Raw genomic sequence first — 19,670 nt, 5'->3', positions numbered from 1 at the left:
GTCACTGCCTAAATTCAAACCCTCCCTTCCAGAAAGAGAAAGGAAGGAATTCAAGGCACTCATAGAGGACAGTGCCTCTGCTGTGAAGGCTGCTCTGCAGGCATCATTGGATGCAGCTGACACGGCTGCTCGGTCCATGGCCTCGGCGGTGTCCATGCGCACGGCGTCATGGCTACTGCTGTCCGGGCTCTCCACGGAAGCTCAGTCTGAGATGCAGGATCTTCCCTTTGATGGCAAGGGCCTGTTGGCAGAACAAACAGACGTGAAACTTCATGGCATGAAGGACTCATGTATGACCCTTCAAACCCTCGGGCTTTATGTCCCGCCCAAGGAAAAGCCTAAGGCATGACTGGGCATTTCCTCAAAGGGCTAGACCAATCTTTTCTGTACGCTAGGCCCCCTGTTCCTCAGTGGGATGTAAATTTGGTACTATCCCGCCTCACCAGGGCCCTGTTTGAGCCCCTAGCCACATGCTTATGGTCTCACCTTTCATGGAAGGTAGCCTTCCTCGTGGTTATCATGTCAGCCTGGCGGGTTTCGGAGCTCAGGGCCCTGACCTGCAACACCCCCCCACACACACATACATACACACACACACAGAGTCTTTCACAAGGACAAGGTGCAGCTCTGCCCACACCCATTCCTCCCTAAGGTGGTCTCCGCTTTTCACATGGGCCAGGACATCTTCCTGCCTGTCTTCTGCCCCAAACCTCATGCCTCTAGCGAGGAGCACCACCTCCGTACGCTCGCTGTGCACAGGGCACTGTCTTTTTATCTGGATCTGACTAAGCCGTTCAGCAGATCTTAGCAACTCTTTGTTGCTTCAGCCGAGCGCATGAGGGGCCAACCGGTCTCAACCCAGAGGCTTTCCCGGTGGATCACGTGCATCCGGACATGCTACAACTTAGCAGGGGTTCCCGCACCACCTATCGTAAGGGCTCACTCGACAAAGGCCCAGGCCGCCTTTGTGGCCCACGTCTCTATCCAGGACATCTCAGTGCACACATTCACCTCACACTACGCAATTGTCTCACAAGCCAGGGATGACGCTAGTTTCGGTAGGGCTGTGCTTCAGCCAGGGAATCTGTGAACTACTACCCACCTCCATCAGCTATAGCTTGGAGTCACCTACTGTGGAATACACAGGAGCAGTCACTCGAAGAAGAAAGGACAGTTACCTGTTCCATAACTGGTGTTCTTCGAGATGCATCGCTCAGGTGTATTCCACATCCCACCCTCCTTCCCCTCTGTCGGAGTTGTCTGGCAAGAAGGAACTGAGGGTGGGGGGAGCTCATGATGTCAGCCTCCAGAATCCAATTCCGACGAAGTGGGCATTCACCCACGAAAGCTCATGCTGCAAAACGTCTGTTAGTCTATAAGGTGCCACAGGATTCGTTGCTGCTTTTACAGAACCAGACTAACACGGCTACCTCTCTGATACTTGACAGATTGAAGTGTCACTAGAGGAGATTTTGGAATTAATTGATAAATTTAACAGTAATAAGTCACCAGGACCGGATGGCATTCACCCAAGAGCTCTGAAAGAATCAAATGTGAAATTGCAGCACTACTAACTATGGTTTGTAACCTGTCCTTTAAATCAGTTCTGTACACAATGACTGGAAGATAGCTAATGTAACGCCAATATTTAAAAAGGGCTCCAGAGGTGATCCCGGCAATAGCAGACCTGTAGCCATGCGCAAGACTCACCCCTGTGGCACCCCCTGCTTGTCATCCAGGGAATCAGCTCATCAGCTCCAGGGTGCCCTCTGTCGGCCGGTGTCTCACCTTATGCTGGCCCGTGTCCCTCCCGGACCCCGGGTGACCCTTTCAGTGGGTACTTTCAGTGGGTACTGCCAGAAAGCCTTTGACAAGGTCTCTCACCAAAGGCTCTTACGTAAATTAAGTTGTTATGGGATAAGAGGGAAGATCCTTTCATGGATTGAGAACTGGTTAAAAGACACGAAACAAAGGGTAGGAATAAATGGTAAGTTTTCAGAATGGAGAGGAGTAACTAGTGATGTTCCCCAAGGGTCAGTCCTAGGACCAATCCTATTCAACTTATTCATAAATGATCTGGAGAAAGGGGTAAACAGTGAGGTGGCAAAGTTTGCAAACTGCTCAAGATAGTTAAGACCAAAGCAGACTGTGAAGAACTTAAAAAGATCTCACAAAATGAAGTGATTGGACAAAAAAATGGCAAATGAAATTTGATGGGGATAAATGTAAAGTAATGCAAATTGGAAAAAATAACCCCTACTATACGTACAATAAGATGGGGGGCTAATTTAGCTACAACTAATCAGGAGAGAGCTCTTGGAGTCATCATGGATAGTTCTCTGAAGACGTCCACGCAGTGTGCAGCGGCAGTCAAAAAAGCAAACAGGATGTTAGGAATCATTAAAAAAGGGATAGAGAATGAGATGGAGAATATTTTATATAAATCCACAGTACGCTCACATCTTGAATACTGTGTACAGATGTGGTCTCATCTCAAAAAAGATATATTGGCACTATTAAAGGTTCAGAGAAGGACAACTAAAATGATGAGGGGTTTGAAGCGGATCCCATATGAGGAGAGATTAAAGAGGTTAGGACTTTTCAGTCGGAAAAGAGGAGACTAAGGGGGGGATATGATAGCAGTATATAAAATCATGAGTGGTGTGGAGAAAGTGAATAAGGAAAAGTTATTTACTTGTTCCCATAATATAAGAACTAGGGGCCACCAAATGAAATTAATGGGCAGCAGGTTTAAAACAAATAAAAGGAAGTTCTTCACACGGCGCACAGTCAACCTGTGGAACTCCTTGCCTGAGGAGGTTGTGAAGGCCAGGACTATAACAGTGTTTAAAAGAGAACTGGATAAATTCATGGAGGTTAAGTCCATTAATGGCTATTAGCCAGGATGGGTAAGGAATGGTGTCCCTAGCCTCTGTTTGTCAGAGGATGGAGATGGATGGCAGGAGAGAGATCACTTGATCATTACCTGTTAGGTTCACTCCCTCTGGGGCACCTGGCATTGGCCATTGTCGGTAGACAGATACTGGGCTAGATGGACCTTTGGTCTGACCCAGTATGGCCATTCTTATGTTCTTATTTTCTTAAGATGCTTGGGGCAGGGACTGTCTTTTTGTTCTGTATTTGTACAGCACTGAGAACAATGGGATCCTGGTCCATGACTAGCACACCTAGGGGCTACAATAATACAAATTATTATTTATTATTATTTTATTTATTATTAAGGATCAAAGTTCCTGGAGATCATCAGGTGGTTCCTTTCTATCGTCCTTGACCAACCTGTTCCACTGTTGCACTCTGACTTGGCAAGACCTTTTTGGAAATGTCCCTTAAGGCACCTAAACTCCCAATTCTCCAACAGCTCCTGTAAGCAGAGGTCTGATATCTCAGCTGCTCACTTGACAGAGCCAGTTCTAGGGGCTTGAGTCATGTAACATTTCTAAATTGCCACAGAAGTATGTGGCACTTTCTGGAGCAAAATCAGATGTGGTCCCTGTCCTGAGGAGTTCACAGGCTATTACTGACTAACTTAAATGTGCCCCATCAACTCCTGTTGGCTTAGGCAGAGTACCATCCCAGTCCCTGACAGTTCCTGAGAGAATAGATAGGGCTGATTCTGTGTCTCCCTGACACTTTTAGTACCATGTTTTCTTCCTGGACTTTGTCTGCGTGACACTGACTTATTCTACTCAGAAGCTGTGCAGAGGGCTGAGCTGCAGGAAGTGCAGTTAGCTGAAGTTAAAACAGGAACTGTCACAGTGCACTGCAGTCTCATAGAAGCAGCCAGCGAACAGGTAGTTGGGCAGAAAGGAGCAAGCGTGACGCACCTCTACCAAGGTAAGTACCAGTGTAAAAGTGGCATTTGTCGAAGGAAAGTTACCAGATAATGTTGAGGGTCCATGGCCTTCAGGGATGGGAGTGGGAAATTCTTCCCTGATCAGGCCAAATGCTACTCTGCACCTCTTCGCAGTTACTTCTCGAATGCAGGCTTTGCTCTCTGGGAGCTGTTGTAATTTTTCAGGGTCCAAATGACAGATGCCTTATCTAAATCAGGCTAACCAAGTCTCAAAACTGCATGCAAGCCCATGCTTATGCTTGTGGTTGGTCTGGGCTATAGATACATTAGGGCTAATTAAAAATGGGACAAATTAAACTCACTGTGGTGTTGCCGAGTCTCAGTGTTAGTCTATAAGGTGCCACAGGATTCTTTGCTGCTTCTACAGAACCAGACTAACACGGCTACCCCTCTGATCAGTGTAGGGGTTATCCTAATCCTGTGTGGTAGTACAGGCCACGGTTTGTAAAGAGACCCACCATAGAATGGTGTGCCTGGGCAGGTCAATATAAAGGTGGTCCAGCTGTTATAACTGGTTAAAAAGATGGCTTGCTAAGCCAGTGGCTCTCAACCTTTCCAGGTGACTGTACCCCTTTCAGGAGTTGATTTGTCTTGCCTACCCCTGGTTGAGAGCTAAGCTGAGGCCTTGGTTAGGCTGCAAAAACAGTCATGCCAAGGAGCCCTGTGTTAGCCTAATCATTAGTGCTTTAGTGTCCAAATGTGAGCAGTCTTGTGCAGGCCATACAGAGATGTTGTCCCTGCATTGTCAGTCTCTGATCTTTCGTGCCTCAGACTTCTGTCTCTGATTGTCCCAAGAGCCTCATGTGACAGCTACAAGCTCAGAGCAACACACCAGGCTGGACTCTGCTTTATTCATCTGTACATTCACCCTCCCACTCCCACCCCACTCCTATTTTCAATTTAGATTATTGGCCTGTCAGAGGTTGCCAGTTGGCGGTTAGTGGCCTCTGCCCGACTTTTCAGACACCTGGGTCCACACTGGAGGTGAGGAAGAGGAGCCAGCAGGCATGACCTTAGTAAGGAGATGGCTCAGAGCAGCAGCATGAGCTCCTAGTCCTTGGACCTCAGCCCTGGGGAGCAGTCAGCTCTGGCTGAGGGGGAGAAAAGATTGTGCAGGCTCAGGAAATAAGGTGTGGGGGCGACATCTGCTTGGGATGATCAATCTATGTCAGAGAGTGGCACAAGATGTGGACAAGGTGAGTGAGCTGGCACCGCCACCGACAGTCTTACTGGAGCCACAGGAAACCAGCCTTTCGTTCACTATTGCTTGGTTTATATAAATGCTGATTCTTTTTTCAAGCAGCAGGAAGAAACGCAGGGAAGGACTTCTGAGGTGAGACGCTAGCTCTTAGTGGCTGATCGTAGGCCTATGGGACCATTTGTGGGGAGACTTTGTGGTCTGAACAATTTTGTCTCTAAATAAGGAATGTGTCTCCTTTAAATATAAGTGCAGAATTTTTTAAGTTTTACACTGAAATAGCATTCAACTTCCTCTTCCCCACTTCCTGCGCCCAGCACGTCCTCCAACTGGGCTTCCTGTCTTGTCAGCACATACAAACTGTACAGCCGCAGACCTCCCCATGCACAGGTTATAAAGCCTGTCTCAGGGTTGGGGTGCGTAGCCCCTGACTGCAATCGCTAGTTACATCTTTCTTTTTGAAACGCAAACACAAATAAAACATATTTTGGTAAAAACAAAAACAACAGCCACCAATGGATACAGGCAATTGGCAAAAGGCACAAATAGAGAAGCCATGTTAGATGACCTAAACTCTCTGACAGATGAGACAATTATTCTACCTTTTACTGGAACTATGTTGGCAAAGACCATCTTCAAACCTTAATGGCTTCTGATCACTTGGCCATTGCTTATTCTCAGAACAGTGCCTTCTGCTGTGGTCTGCTCAGGTGTAGCTGCCTCTTGAAGCCTGCGTTTGCTGCTACTCCTCTTAATTGTCCATGACTCAATGGGCATGTGCTACTTCTGTCAGTGTGGGAGCACTGTGTGTAGCAGGGGTGTCAAACTCATTCTGTGGTGACGGCTAAATTACCCTTTCAGTTAGGGTCCACGGGAAAGTGTGGAGCCTCTTTAGCTAATACAGTTAACTGAGTATGCACTGAAGCTTTACCACAGGGATGGCCAACCTGTGGCCCCGGAGCCACATGTGGCTCTTCAGAAGTTAATATGAGGCTCCTTGTACAGGCACCGACTCCAGGGCTGGAGCTACAGGCGCCAACTTTCCAATGTGCCGGGGTGCTCACTGCTCAACCCCGGGCTCTGCCACAGGCCCTGCCCCAACTCCACCCCTTTCTGCCCCCTCCCTTGAGCCGGCCGTGCCCTCGCTCCTCCCCCCTCACTCCCCGAGCCTCCTGCATGCCACGAAACAGCTGATCGGGAGCTGCAGGGAAGGAGGGGGAGGTGCTTATTGGCAGGGCTGCCAGTGGGCAGGAGGCGCTGGGAGTAGGGAGCAGGGGGGAGCTGCTGACATATTACTGGGTGGCTCTTTGGCAATGTACATTGGTAAATTCTGGCTCCTTCTCAGGCTCAGGTTGGCCACCCCTGCTCTACCATGAGGGTGAGCTTGGGGGGGGGGGGCGGGGGAAGACTGGGCATTGTTTCCTCATCCCGTCACATGACAAAGGGGAGTGTCACAGGGGCCAAGACCCACCAGCCAGACATCTGGGAAAGAATTCTCTTTAGTAACTCAGAGTGTCCCATCTCTGGCTGGTTGAAGATATTTGCTAATAGCAGTCGCAGCTGGGCCATATGCCATGAAGACAACCCCATTATACCATCCCCTCCATAAATTTATCAAAGTTCAGTCTTGAAACAAATTAGATTTTTTGCCCCCCACTACTTCCCTTTGAAGGCTGTTCCAGAATTTACTCAGTCATCTAATCTCAAACTTAAATTTGTTGACAATTTATATCCATTTGTTCTGGTGCCAACATTGGCTCTTAACTTAAATTAACTCCTCTCCCTCGCTGGTGTTTATCCCTCTGATTTATTTATAGAGAGCAATCATATTTCTCCTCACCCTTTGTTTTGTTAGGCTAAACAAGCCAAACTCCTTAAGTTTCCTTTCATAAAGTAGGTTCTCCATTCCTCTAATCATCCTAGCAGCCCTTCTGTGCACCTGTTCCAATTTTATTCATGTTTGTTTATTACTGTTCATCTTTCTTAAACATGCTTTGAGCAGGGGCTTGGACTAGATGACCTCATGAGGTCTCTTCCAACCCTAATCTTCTATGATTCTATGGGAGACCAGAACTGCACACAGTATTCCTGATGATGTCTCACCACTGTCTTGTAAATGGTAATAACACTTCCCTAGCTCTACTGGAAATACCTCATCCAATGCATCCTAGGATTGAATTAACCTTTCTCATGATTGCATCACATTGGTGGCACATAGCCATTCTGTGGTTGACCAATACACCAAGGCCTTTCTCCTCCTCTGTCATTTCCAACTGATAAGGCCTGAGCTTATAGCAGAAATTCTTGTTAGTCTCTCAGCACATGACTTTCAACTATGAAATTTCACCTCATTTTTACTACTCCAGATTTCAAGGTTGTTCAGATCTTTTTGTATGATATTGCTTTGGTCCTCCATATGGGCAATACCTCCTAATTTTGTGTCATCTGCAAATTTTATTAGCACACATTTTATTAGTGTTTATTAGATACCATGCCTGCCCATCCTGGTTAATAGCCAATGATGTCCCATCCCCCATGAATGTATCTAATTCTTTTTTGAACCCTGTTATCGTCTTGGCCTTCACAATATCCTCTGGCAAAGAATTCCACAGGTTAATTGTGCATTGGGTGAAGAAATACTTCATTTTGTTTGTTTTAAACCTGCTGCCTATTAATTTCATTTGGTGACCCCTAATTCTTGTGTTACACAAAGGAGTAAATAACACTCCCTTATTTACTTTCTCCACAACAGTCATGATTGTATAGACCTCAATCAATGCCCCCCAGTCGTCTCTTTTCCAAGCTGAACAGGCCCAGTCTTATTAATCTCTTCTCATACGGAAGCCGTTCCATACCCCTAACCATTTTTGTTGCCCTTTGCTGATCCTTTTCCAATTCCAATATATCGTTTTTGAGATGGGGTGACCACATCTGCATGCAGTATTCAAGATGTGGGCGTACCATGGATTTATATAGAGGCAATATGATCTTTTCTGTTTTATTATTTATCCCTTTCATAATGATTCCCAACATTCTGTTCGCTTTTTTAACTGCCACTGCACATTGAGTGGATATTTTCAGAGAACTGTCCACAATGACTCCAAGATCTCATTCTTGAGTAGTATCAGCTAATTTATACCCCATCATTTTATATGTATAGTTGGGATTATGTTTTCCAATATGCATTACTTTGCATTTATCAACATTAAATTTCATCTGCCACTTTGTTGCCCAGGCACTCAGTTTTGTGAGGTTTCGATCCATATCAAATTAGATCTTGGGGGGGTGTAGCAGACCCCCAAACACTATCCCAGCCAGGGCTTTGTCAAGCTGGGCCTTAAAAACCTCTAAGGATGGAAATTCCACCACCTCCCTAGGTAACCCATTCCAGTGCTTCACCGCCCTCCTAGTGAAATCGTGTTTCCTAATATCCAACCTAGCCCTCCCCCACTGCAACTTGAGACCATTGCTCCTTCTTCTGTCATCTACCACCACTGAGAACAGCCGAGCTCCATCCTCTTTGGAACCCCCTTCAGGTAGTTGAAGGGTGCTATTAAATCCCCCCTCACTCTTCTCTACTGCAGACTAAACAAGCCCAGTTCCCTCCACCTCTCCTCATAAGTCATGTGTCCCAGCCCCTTGATAATTTTCGTTGCCCTCCGCTAGACTCCAATTTGTCCACATCCTTTCTGTAGTGGGGGCCCAACACTGGACACAATACTACAGATGTGGGCTCACCAATGCCGACTAGAAGGGAATAATCACTTCCCTCGATCTGCTGGCAATGCTCCTACTAATGCAGCCCAATATGCCGTTAGCCTTCTTGGCAACAATGGCACGCTGCTGACTCATATCCAGCTTCTCATCCTCTGTAATCCCCAGGTCCTTTTCTGTAGAACTGCTGCGTAGCCAGTTGGTCCCCAGCCTGTAATTCTTTCTTCCTAAGTTAAGGACTCTGCACTTGTCCTTGTTGAACCTCATCAGATTTCTTTTGGCCTAAGTCTCCAATTTGTCTAGGTCACTCTGGACCTTATCCCTACCCTCCAGCGTATCTACCTCTCCCCTCAGCTTAATGTCATTTGCGAACTTGCTGACAGTGCAATCCATCCCATCATACAGCTCATTAATAAAGATGTTGAACAAAACCAGCCCCAGGACCAACCCCTGGGGCACTCCACTTGATATTGGCTGCCAACTAAACATTGCGCTGTTGATCACAACCCATTGAGCCCAACAATCTAGCCAGCTTTCTATCCACCTTATAGTCCATTCATCCAATCAGTGCTTTTTTAACTTGCTGGCAAGAATACTGTGGAAGACCGTATCAAAAGCTTTGCTAAAGTCAAGATATATTACATCCCACTGCTTTCCCCATATCCACAGAGCCAGTTATCTCGTAATAGAAGGCAATTAGTTCCAGCAGGTTGCACTTCATGCAAGTGAAGCACCTTCCAGGTACCTCTGCAGAATAACGTACATCCTGCCGCTTCCACATTCAGTCTTCTTCACTTGCCTCTTCCATTCTTCAGATCCCTGTAGATGCCATAGACTTCCCTCCTAAATGCTTGTCAAGACCCTTCCCCCCTGAAAAAAAATCCCAAACACACACACACACACACCTCCCCCAAATTCCCCTTACAAACTTCCATGCAAACTCTCCTGTTTTCAGCTGTTTGCTGGTTTCTGTGCTGCTGACTGGCCAGCGGGCTGCCTTTGTAGGCTGGCTGCCTAAGGAAGCCCCACCACCAATCAAGATTCAGCTGTGAGCAAAGTCTTTGCTTCTCTTCCAACATATTGCCCCCATCAGACTCTGAAACTGAAAACAAACCAGGAAGCAAGCAAACACTCTTTCAAGAATTCACTCACCAGCCCTAAGGAATAGGCGTTTGAGTCCCTTGTCCTCCAACAGATCTCCACTCAGCCCCCGCTGCTATCAGCTCTGTTTTCTGGCTTTCATGCCATTGTGCTGCCTAGGAAAGTTGTCCCCCGCCCCCACCCCCATCGAGGTTTCAGCTGTGATTAATAGAGCGCTCTTCCAGCCAGCAAAGGTGTAACACAATCCAATGGCTGGCAGCTGAAATTAGACAAATTCAAACTGGGAATAAGGCATGAATTTGTAACAGTGAGAGTGATCAATCATCGGAAAAACTTACCAGCCTCATGGTGGAGTCTCTACCACTGGAAATTTGTAAATCAAAATTGGATGTTTTTCTAAAAGATCTGCTGTAGGCATTATATTGGGGAAATATGAGCATAAATAAATGGTCAGGCTAAATGAACACAGTGGTCCCTTCTGACCTTAGAATCTATGAACCTATGAGCCTGGTCATTGTGCACTTTACACTGTGGACGGGAGGAGGCTATAGGCTCGTCCCAACCCCACCTCCTGTCTCTAACACTGTGCTCTCACCCTGGGCAGATGTGGAAGGCAGCTGTAGGGCACAATGTGGCTGTGAAGGAGGAGTCCCAAGGAGATGACTGGGACACCGATCCTGATTTTGTGGTGAGTTTCACTCATGTTTCTGGACTGTGTCAGTCATGGGAACTCAGAGCTAAGAGTTGGGACTTGAGCCCTCATAGGTCCCATGAACGAGATGGGGATACAGAGCTCCTTCTGATCCTTGGGGATGTTTGTTGCTGGATCTATCAGCCTAGTCTAGTGGCTGGGGCACCTGGCTGAGAACTGGGTGACCTTGGGTGTTCTTACCAGTTCTGCCATGACCTGCTGTGCATCCCTGGGCTAGTCACTTCCTCTCAGTGCCTCTGATTCCCTTCCTAGCATTTTTGTTTCATGTCTCTTTAGACTGTAAGCTTTTGGGTGCAGACTGTAAGCAGATCAGGGCCCCACAACAGGGCCCCAATCTCAGCTAGGACCTCTAGGAGCTACCCTAATACATATAACAACAATTGGCAGTCTCTGCTCAGCAGAGGTGTAAGACTGACATAGCATGGGTCTGCAGTAGAACTGTTCTGAGAACAGAACTGGAATAACAGAGTGCTGTGGGTTGGGGTTAAGGGGCATCAGCAGAGCTGTGGGGGAGACCAGTGTTTGACTAGGAGATGCTGTGTTACACAACACAGGCTTGTGTAGCATTTAAGGTATTTCTAGGCAGTAGAGTGGTGCAGTGCTGGGGGTTGATATGTTTTATAGTCACAAAGAGCAGCCATATTCTTAGTCTGGGTTACTTTATTTTCGATTAAGGGAAACAACAAAAAACTCAACTCAAGTCAAGTAACTTGAGAGAGTGGTGTGTCTCCTCTATAATATTCTGTGTCCCCAAATAGCAACTGCCCCTGCAGAGAGTGGGTTTCTAGACATGCAGAGGTGCATTTACACTCTCACTGGTCGCCATCAATGTGCTGTTTGAGTCTCTGCAAAAAAACAAATTCAGAGTGATCCATTTAACCTAGGACATTGGCATGCAGGAATCTTTGCACTAATTTCTTTGTATTTGTACATTCTTCTTTGAGTGATTGCTCCAATGCATTCCAGTTAGGTGTGCGCGCCGCGCGTGCACGGCTTCTCCGGAACTTTTTCCCCTAGCAACCCCGGCGGGCCGGCTGGGCGCCCCCTGGAGTGGCGCCGCTATGGCGCTAAATATATACCCCAGCCGGCCCGTCCGCTCCTCAGTTCCTTCTTACCGCCCGTGACGGCCGGTCGGAACTGTGGAGTGCTCTCTGCCCTCCACCACCCTAGCCTTCACTCTTCGTTTTTTGTATATATATAGTTAGTTGTATAGTTAGTGTTTCAGTTGTTATAGTTATCTTAGTGTAGTTGTTCTAGGTAGTAGTTGGTTAAGGGGGGTTTCCCCCCCCTTTTCCCGCCCCGGTGCGGGCTCATGCCCAGGGCACCGGGCTTCAAGCCCTGCGCTGTGTGCCAAAAGCCTATGCCCGTTGGCGATCCACACGACGCTTGCCTCCGTTGCCTCGGAGAAGGACATCGCACCGACAAGTGCGTTATCTGTTCTGCTTTTAAGCCACGGACACGCAAAGAACGGGACCACAGGCTTAAGCAGATACTTATGGAAGCGTCGCTCCAACCGGCGGCACCAGCGACGCCGGCACCGAGAACCTCCTCGGTTCAGAGCGCACCAGCGGCACCGGGCCGCCCCGGTACCGAGGTCCCGCAGGCCCCACCCCCGGCGCCGAAGACCCGGCACCGCCGCTCGCCGGCGAGGCGTGGGCTTCGCCAAAGCCGTAGCTAAGTCCCGTGCTGAGGACTCAGCTAAAGTGCTTGTGCCGCCTGCGCCCCCAGTGGTGACTGCGCGCAAGGCAGACACTGTGCCGTTGACTCCGCCAGGTCCGTCGAGTCCGGCACCGCCGCGCTCCCCGGTGCCGTCCGGAGTTGAGCCAAGGCTGCCGACGACGCCGGAGACGTACTCCGCCGCGCGAGAGCTAATTCAGCTCGTAGAGGCACCGAGCCTCCGGCCCCCGGCACCGCCGGTGCGGGCTGTTCCGTCGGCTGGAAAACCGGCGAGGATGGTCCGACCACCATCTGTGGACCACCGGCACGGTCGGCACTCTCGGTCCCGCTCGCGCTCCAGGACCCGTCGCCGCTCACCGTCCAGCCGATCGAGATCTCGGCACCGCTCCCCATCGCGGTACCGCTCGCCATCTCGCCGCCGGTCGCAGTCCCGGTACCGATCGTCATCCCGGTACCGGTCGCACTCCCGGCACCGGTCAAGGTCCCGATCACCGTCGCGTCGGCGCAGCCGGAGGTCCCCGTCCCGGCACCGTTCCCGACACCGGAACTCCCGCAGCCGCTCCCGGCACCGCAGGTCCGGCTCCCGGTCGAGCTCCCGGAACCGGTCGAGCTCCCGGCACCGCGGTGGCCGTTGGTCGAGGTCTCCCTCCCGGTACCGGACGGACGGACACCGGGCCTCCAGACCATCTGGCAGTATCCCGCAAGCCTCGGTTTCGGGCTCCGCCCCACCCTGGCCGTCTCGTCCGGCATCGGTCGCCTCTGGCGCGGACGGCACCGGCTCATTGCCGCCAACCCCACACGACCACCCTCAAGGGGCTCAGCAGTGGGGATTCTGGGTGCCCTGGGGTCATCACGAAGCGCAAGGCATTCCGCTTCCCCCACGAGACATCGCCGCGGAGCGCAGGGTGCCCGAAGCGTCGATCAGTCGCCCTCCGGGGTCACCTCCCCGCGAGCCCTCGATGCCGCGGGACCACCAGGCCCCCGTCCAGCCTGACCTGGCTGAGGCGCCTCTAACGGCCCCTCCCGTGGAGGCCATCGGACAAGCAATGTCCTCGTCATCGTCCCCGGACGAAGCGGTGGCTGGGACTTCTGCTAAAGACCCGCCCCCCATTGACCTTAAAGCCCACCAGGAACTACTCCGTCGGGTGGCGACGGCCATGGGCCTTCCGGTGGCAGAGGTCCAGGAGGATGAGGACCCCATTACTAATGTGGTCGGTTCGGACACTCCAGTGCGCGTGGCACTGCCTTTTGTGAAGACCATACAAAAGAACGCGGCCACGCTCTGGCAAACACCCGCGTCCATCCCTCCCACTGCGCGGGGGGTAGAGCGGAAGTACTCAGCCCCCCCCACGGGCTATGAGTACTTATACTCGCACCCAACCCCGGACTCGCTTGTCGTGCAGTCTGTGAATGGCCGTGAACGGAACGGTCAACCGGCCCCGGCGCCCAAATCCAAGGACGCTCGGAGGATGGACCTGCTAGGCCGTAAAGTCTACGCCGCGGGCGGCCTGCAGATGCGCATAGCCAACCAAATGGTCCTCCTGGCCAGGTATGTGTTTGACATCATGACATCCCTGGCAAAATACACCGAACTTCTGCCGACAACTTCCCGCCAGGAGTTCTCGGCGATGCTCGAGGAAGGAAAGACGTCCTCACGTTCGTCCATTACGGCGGCCCTCGACGCGGCGGACTCGGGGGCGCGGACAATAGCGACAGGGGTGACGATGCGTCGCATCTCATGGCTGCAATCCTCTACGCTCCCACAAGAGGTGCAGTACACGCTGCAGGACCTGCCGTTTGACACGAAAGGCCTATTCTCCGAAAAGACCGATTCGCGGATACAGACCTTGAAAGATGGGCGTATTGCCATACGAACTCTTGGCATGCACACGCCGGCTCCGCAACGCAGGTCTTTCCGGCAGCAGGCCCCTCGGTCCTTCCCGCAGCAGCGTTACCGTCCGTACACGTCTAGACGTCAGGGACAAAATCACCGGCGGCCTTCGGGTAACCGTCGCAACCAGTCCCAGGCCTCTTCCAAGGGCCCGCAAGGGTCCAAGCAGGCCTTTTGATGGGACGCCCGAGGGCGGCCCATCACTCTCCACCTCGGATCCTCCCCGTTTGTTTTCCAACCGCCTCTCCTATTTTCGTCCTGCGTGGTCCCGAATAACATCGGACAGCTGGGTTCTTCAGACTGTCCAGTCGGGATACCGTCTACAGTTTGTTTCGCCCCCTCCTTCCCACCCACCCTCCCTGTCCCTCTTCAGGGACCCATCTCACGAGCAAGTCCTCCTGCAAGAGGTCCAGACTCTACTGAGCGTGGGTGCCATAGAGGTAGTGCCTCCAGACAGACGGGGCAGGGGATTCTATTCCCGTTATTTCCTCATCCCCAAGGCGAAAGGAGGGTTACGTCCTATTCTGGACCTTCGCGAGCTGAACAAATACCTGCTCAAGCCCAAGTTTCGCATGGTCACCTTGGGGACCATCATTCCCTCTCTGGATCCGGGAGATTGGTTTGCCGCCCTCGACATGAAGGACGCTTACTTCCATGTCGCAATTTACCCCCCTCACAGGCGCTTCCTTCGGTTTCTAGTCAACAAAGACCACTACCAGTTCGCCGTGTTACCTTTCGGACTTGCCACGGCACCGAGGGTGTTTACAAAGTGCATGGCAGTGGTAGCAGCAGCCCTCCGCAGGCGCCAGATCCACGTCTACCCCTATCTGGACGACTGGTTGATTCGGGGGCAGTCGCAGGGGCTAGTACAGCGACAGGTGGCGGAAATCCTGTCCCTCTTTCAACACCTCGGACTGCTTGTCAATGCCGAGAAGTCTACCTTGCTCCCAGCACAGCGGGTGGAGTTCATCGGCGCGATCCTCGACTCCTCGGTGGGCCGCGCCTGCCGCGGTCTCGGCACCTGACAATGGTCTCCCTCATCAGGGAGCTGGTCAACTTTCCGACCACGACGGTGCGGTCATGCCTCCGCCTCCTCGGTCACATGGCATCGTGTACATATGTCACCGCGTACGCGCGACTCCACCTCCGTCCGTTCCAGTCGTGGCTGGCGTCGGTGTACCGCCCGCACCGCGACCACATCGACATGGTGGTCACGGTCACGAGACCGACCCTCGAGTCCCTCCGCTGGTGGCTCGACCCAGAGATCGTCTGCGCTGGAGTGCCGTTCCACCCTCCTCGTCCGTCCGCGACGCTGACCACGGACGCCTCGGCACTCGGTTGGGGGGCCCACCTGGGAGGCCTTCACACTCAAGGCCTCTGGTCGCCCCAGGAGCTCGCTCTCCACATCAATGTCCGCGAGCTCCGGGCGATCCGTTTTGCATGTCACGCCTTTCGGACCAACCTGCAAGGCCGCTGGGTGACAGTATTCACGGACAACACAACAGCACTAGCCTACGTGAACAAGCAGGGCGGAGCTCGCTCGTCCCCCCTCTGCAAGGAGGCGATCCTCCTCTGGGACTTCTGCGTGACCCACTCCATTCACCTGGAAGCGTCCTTTCTTCCGGGAGTGCAGAACACGCTAGCCGACCGCCTCAGCAGGTCGTTTCTCTCCCACGAGTGGTCCCTCCGTCCCGACGTTGTACACACGATTTTCCAGAGGTGGGGGTTTCCCCGGGTCGACCTCTTCGCCTCCAGGGCGAACAGGAAGTGTTTCCAGTTCTGCTCGTTCCGAGGGCACTCGCCGGGATCTCTGTCCGACGCCTTTCTCTATCCGTGGCAGACTCACCTCCTCTATGCCTTCCCTCCGTTTCCGCTAGTGCACAGAGTGCTCCAGAAGCTTCGGAGGGATCGAGCCACCATGATACTCGTGGCTCCGGCCTGGCCGCGGCAGCATTGGTACACCCTGCTGCTCGAGCTCTCCGTTCGGGAGCCCATCACCCTCCCATTGTGGCCGGACCTCATCACACAGGACTTCGGCAGACTCCTCCACCCCAATCTGCAATCTCTCCATCTTACAGCCTGGTTCCTGCGTGGTTGACCCACGCAGAGAGGGGCTGTTCGGCAGCCGTACAGCAGGTCCTGCTTGAAAGTAGAAAGCCTTCCACCCGTACTACATACATGGCGAAATGGAAGAGGTTCGCGCTCTGGTGTGACCAGCAGGGGCTCAACCCATTCGTGGTACCCATCACTACCATCCTGGACTACCTATGGTACCTTAAGGAGCAGGGTCTGGCGGTTTCCTCTTTGAGAGTCCACCTCGCCGCGGTGTCCGCCTTTCGTCTGTCGGCGGAGGGTCGGACCATCTTTGCCAATCCGATGGTCTCCCGCTTCCTGAAGGGCCTCGACCGCTTATACCCGCCGGTGCGTCGCCCCGCCCCGACCTGGGACCTGAACCTCGTCCTGGCCAGACTCACGGGTCCTCCATTCGAGCCTATGGCCACGTGTTCTCTCCTCTACCTCTCCTATAAGACGGCCTTCCTGGTTGCCATAACATCGGCAAGGAGAGTCTCGGAGCTACGAGCATTGACGGTGGGCCCTCCCTATACCGTCTTCCACGCGGATAAGGTGCAGCTTCGCCCTCACCCGGCCTTCCTACCAAAGGTGGTATTGGCCTTCCACCTTAATCAGGACATCTTCCTCCCGGTCTTCTTCCCAAAGCCCCACGCTTCGCCCCGGGAGCAACAGCTCCACACCCTCGACGTCCGTAGGGCGCTGGCGTTTTACATCGACCGGACAAGGCCTTTTCGGCGTTCCACCCAGCTCTTCATCACAGTCGCTGATCGCATGAAAGGCGAGCCAGTCTCTACCCAACGCATTGCCTCCTGGGTGACCCAATGCATCCGGTCATGCTACGAGCTAGCTCACGTGACTCCATGCCGACTCACCGCTCACTCTACGAGAGCGCAAGCCTCGTCCGCCGCCTTCCTGAGCCATGTCCCCATCCAGGACATCTGCAGAGCGGCCACCTGGTCTTCGGTCCACACCTTCGCCTCCCACTACGCGTTGGTGCAGCAATCTAGAGACGACGCAGCCTTCGGCTCTGCGGTTCTACACTCCGCCACGACTCACTCCGACCCCACCGCCTAAGGTAAGGCTTGGGATTCACCTAACTGGAATGCATTGGAGCAATCACTCGAAGAAGAAAAGACGGTTACTCACCTGTAGTAACTGGTGTTCTTCGAGATGTGTTGCGCCCTACAAATCCAGACCCGCCCTCCTTCCCCACTGTCGGAGTAGCCGGCAAGAAGGAACTGAGGAGCGGACGGGCCGGCTGGGGTATATATTTAGCGCCATAGCGGCGCCACTCCAGGGGGCGCCCAGCCGGCCCGCCGGGGTTGCTAGGGGAAAAAGTTCCGGAGAAGCCGTGCACGCGCGGCGCGCACACCTAACTGGAATGGATTGGAGCAACACATCTCGAAGAACACCAGTTACTACAGGTGAGTAACCGTCTTTTAGAATGTGTCTGTCACTGGTGTAAAACATACTGCAAGAGTAAAAATGACATGCAGCTGATTTTTCAGTTGTGGCTGCAAGTAAACAGCAGTGTGGGAGGGTGTTCCACTTTGTGAACTGCAGATACTAGTCCTCTCCCCTCTTCCACTGTGGCACAAGAAGAGACACTGCATCACCCTCAGCTTTCTGCTGCAGTTGCTCACGATACATCCAGATGTAAGTAGGCTGCATGTGGGTTGGTATCACAAATAACCGGGGTCAGGTAACATTGCTGGGCATCCGGTGACCCTGTTGGTTGCTCACCCTGTGGCACAGTGACTCTGATGGTGTAGTACCCCATTGCTGTTGCCTCTGCAAAGTTCTGGTTCAGTGGATGAAACCTGCCTGGCATCTCTGCCAAGGATCCCACCAACTTCATGGGCAGGTGTCATACTACAGATTCTGGTCCAAACAACCTCTCTGGTGACAGATCCCTGGAGCTGGAGGCCATATGTGCTGCAGGCCTGGGGCTAGGGCAGTATCAGAGCTAGAGCTGGTCAGGAACCAGAATTTTCAGCTCTTGAGAATATTGATGTTAAAAGAAAATGGTTGCCAATAAGAATGGAAAGCCAAAATTGTGAAATTTCCTGAGAAATGAAATTTTAGGGAAAAAGGAATTTGGTTTGGGGGGGCTCAATCAAAATATTTTGTTTCTATTTAGACATTATTATATTTTTATTTTATAGTAAAACAAAACAAGCACACATTGTTATATTTAATATTTATATTGAATATTATTGTATATGATAATTTATAATATAAAATTCGTAAACAGAAAATTAAAATATTCCATTCCAATAAGGTCTAAATGGAACATTTTGACTTTATTGAAACATTTTGTTTTGATTTTTATGCAAAATGAAATTTAATTAGAATCAACACATTCCAGCAGAATGTGTCAATTCAACTAATCATAGAATCATAGACTCAGCATTTCCTCATGGGAAAAAGTTCAGCAGGAAACTTTTCATCACATATCGTCCATGCACTCATCTGCCTGGGGAAGCCACGTGTCTCCTCAGGGGGGAATTTCTAAGAGGGGTTTCTGAATGCAGACAGGCCTGCAGTCATACTGAAATATTCTGAAAAGCACAAGGTGCCACTGAGCTGAAAGAAATTTTCTTGGAGACACAGCTGCTTCCTTTAGCTGGAGCCTGCCCAGCTGTGGGGTAATATCATGTCGGGATCTCAGTCCATTGACGTGTATGGGTGTGGTAAGGTGATCCTATGTGCCAGGCTCAAAGCTTGTCAATAGGTGCACGTGCAGTAATGGTAACCCCTATGCCATGGGCAGGTCTTGCTCCATCCATGGGTGCGTGCGCAGTAATGGTAACCCTGTGCCGGGGCAAGGCTTGGTCCATCCATGGATGTACATGCAGTTATGGTTAACCTGTGCCACGGGCAGGTCTTGCTCCATCCATGGGTGCATGCAGAGTAATGATGAGCCTGTGCCACGGGCGGGTCTTGGTCCATCCATGGGTGCACGTGCAGTTATGGTTAACCTGTGTCATGGGCAGGTCTTGCTCCATCCATGGGTGCGTGCAGAGTAATGGTGACCCTGTGCCACGGGCGGGTCTTGGTCCATTCACAGGTGCATGTGCAGTAATGGTGACCCTGTGCCACGGGCGGGTCTTGGGCCATCCATGGGTGCATGCAGAGTAATGGTGATTCTGTGCCACGGGCAGGTCTTGGTCCATCCACAGGTGTGTGCACAGTAATAGTGACCCTGTGCCACGGGCAGGTCTTGGTCCATCCACAGGTGTGTGCGCAGTAATGGTGAGCCTGTGCCACGGGCGGGTCTTGGTCCATCCACAGGTGCGTGCGCAGTAATGGTGACCCCGTGCCAGGGAGTTTGTCTGTTGATGGAAGCGTGCATGGTAATGATGACTCCTGCACCTGAGGGGTCTTGACCCATTGATGTGGGTGCGAGGTAATGGGGATCTCTGTGCTG

General features: G+C 51.7%; 1 protein-coding gene across 1 annotated transcript in view; it reads left to right on the top strand.

The window, feature by feature from the left end:
- The first annotated feature begins 3,730 nt into the window (after positions 1-3,730).
- The window catches only part of HCLS1 (hematopoietic cell-specific Lyn substrate 1), a 59,031-nt gene continuing 43,091 nt past the window's right edge, over positions 3,731-19,670 (top strand). Inside the window, exons 1-2 of the mRNA XM_039520395.1 lie at positions 3,731-3,855; positions 10,492-10,575. Coding sequence (XP_039376329.1) covers positions 10,492-10,575 — 84 coding nt within the window. The 5' untranslated portion in view covers positions 3,731-3,855. The remainder of the gene's footprint in view (positions 3,856-10,491; positions 10,576-19,670) is intronic.

The sequence above is a fragment of the Mauremys reevesii genome, linkage group 1, assembly GCF_016161935.1.
Source record: "Mauremys reevesii isolate NIE-2019 linkage group 1, ASM1616193v1, whole genome shotgun sequence".
Classification (NCBI taxonomy): Eukaryota; Metazoa; Chordata; order Testudines; family Geoemydidae; genus Mauremys; species Mauremys reevesii.
Note: the sequence above shows the minus strand (reverse complement) of the source record. Positions and strands in the feature narration are given on the sequence as shown.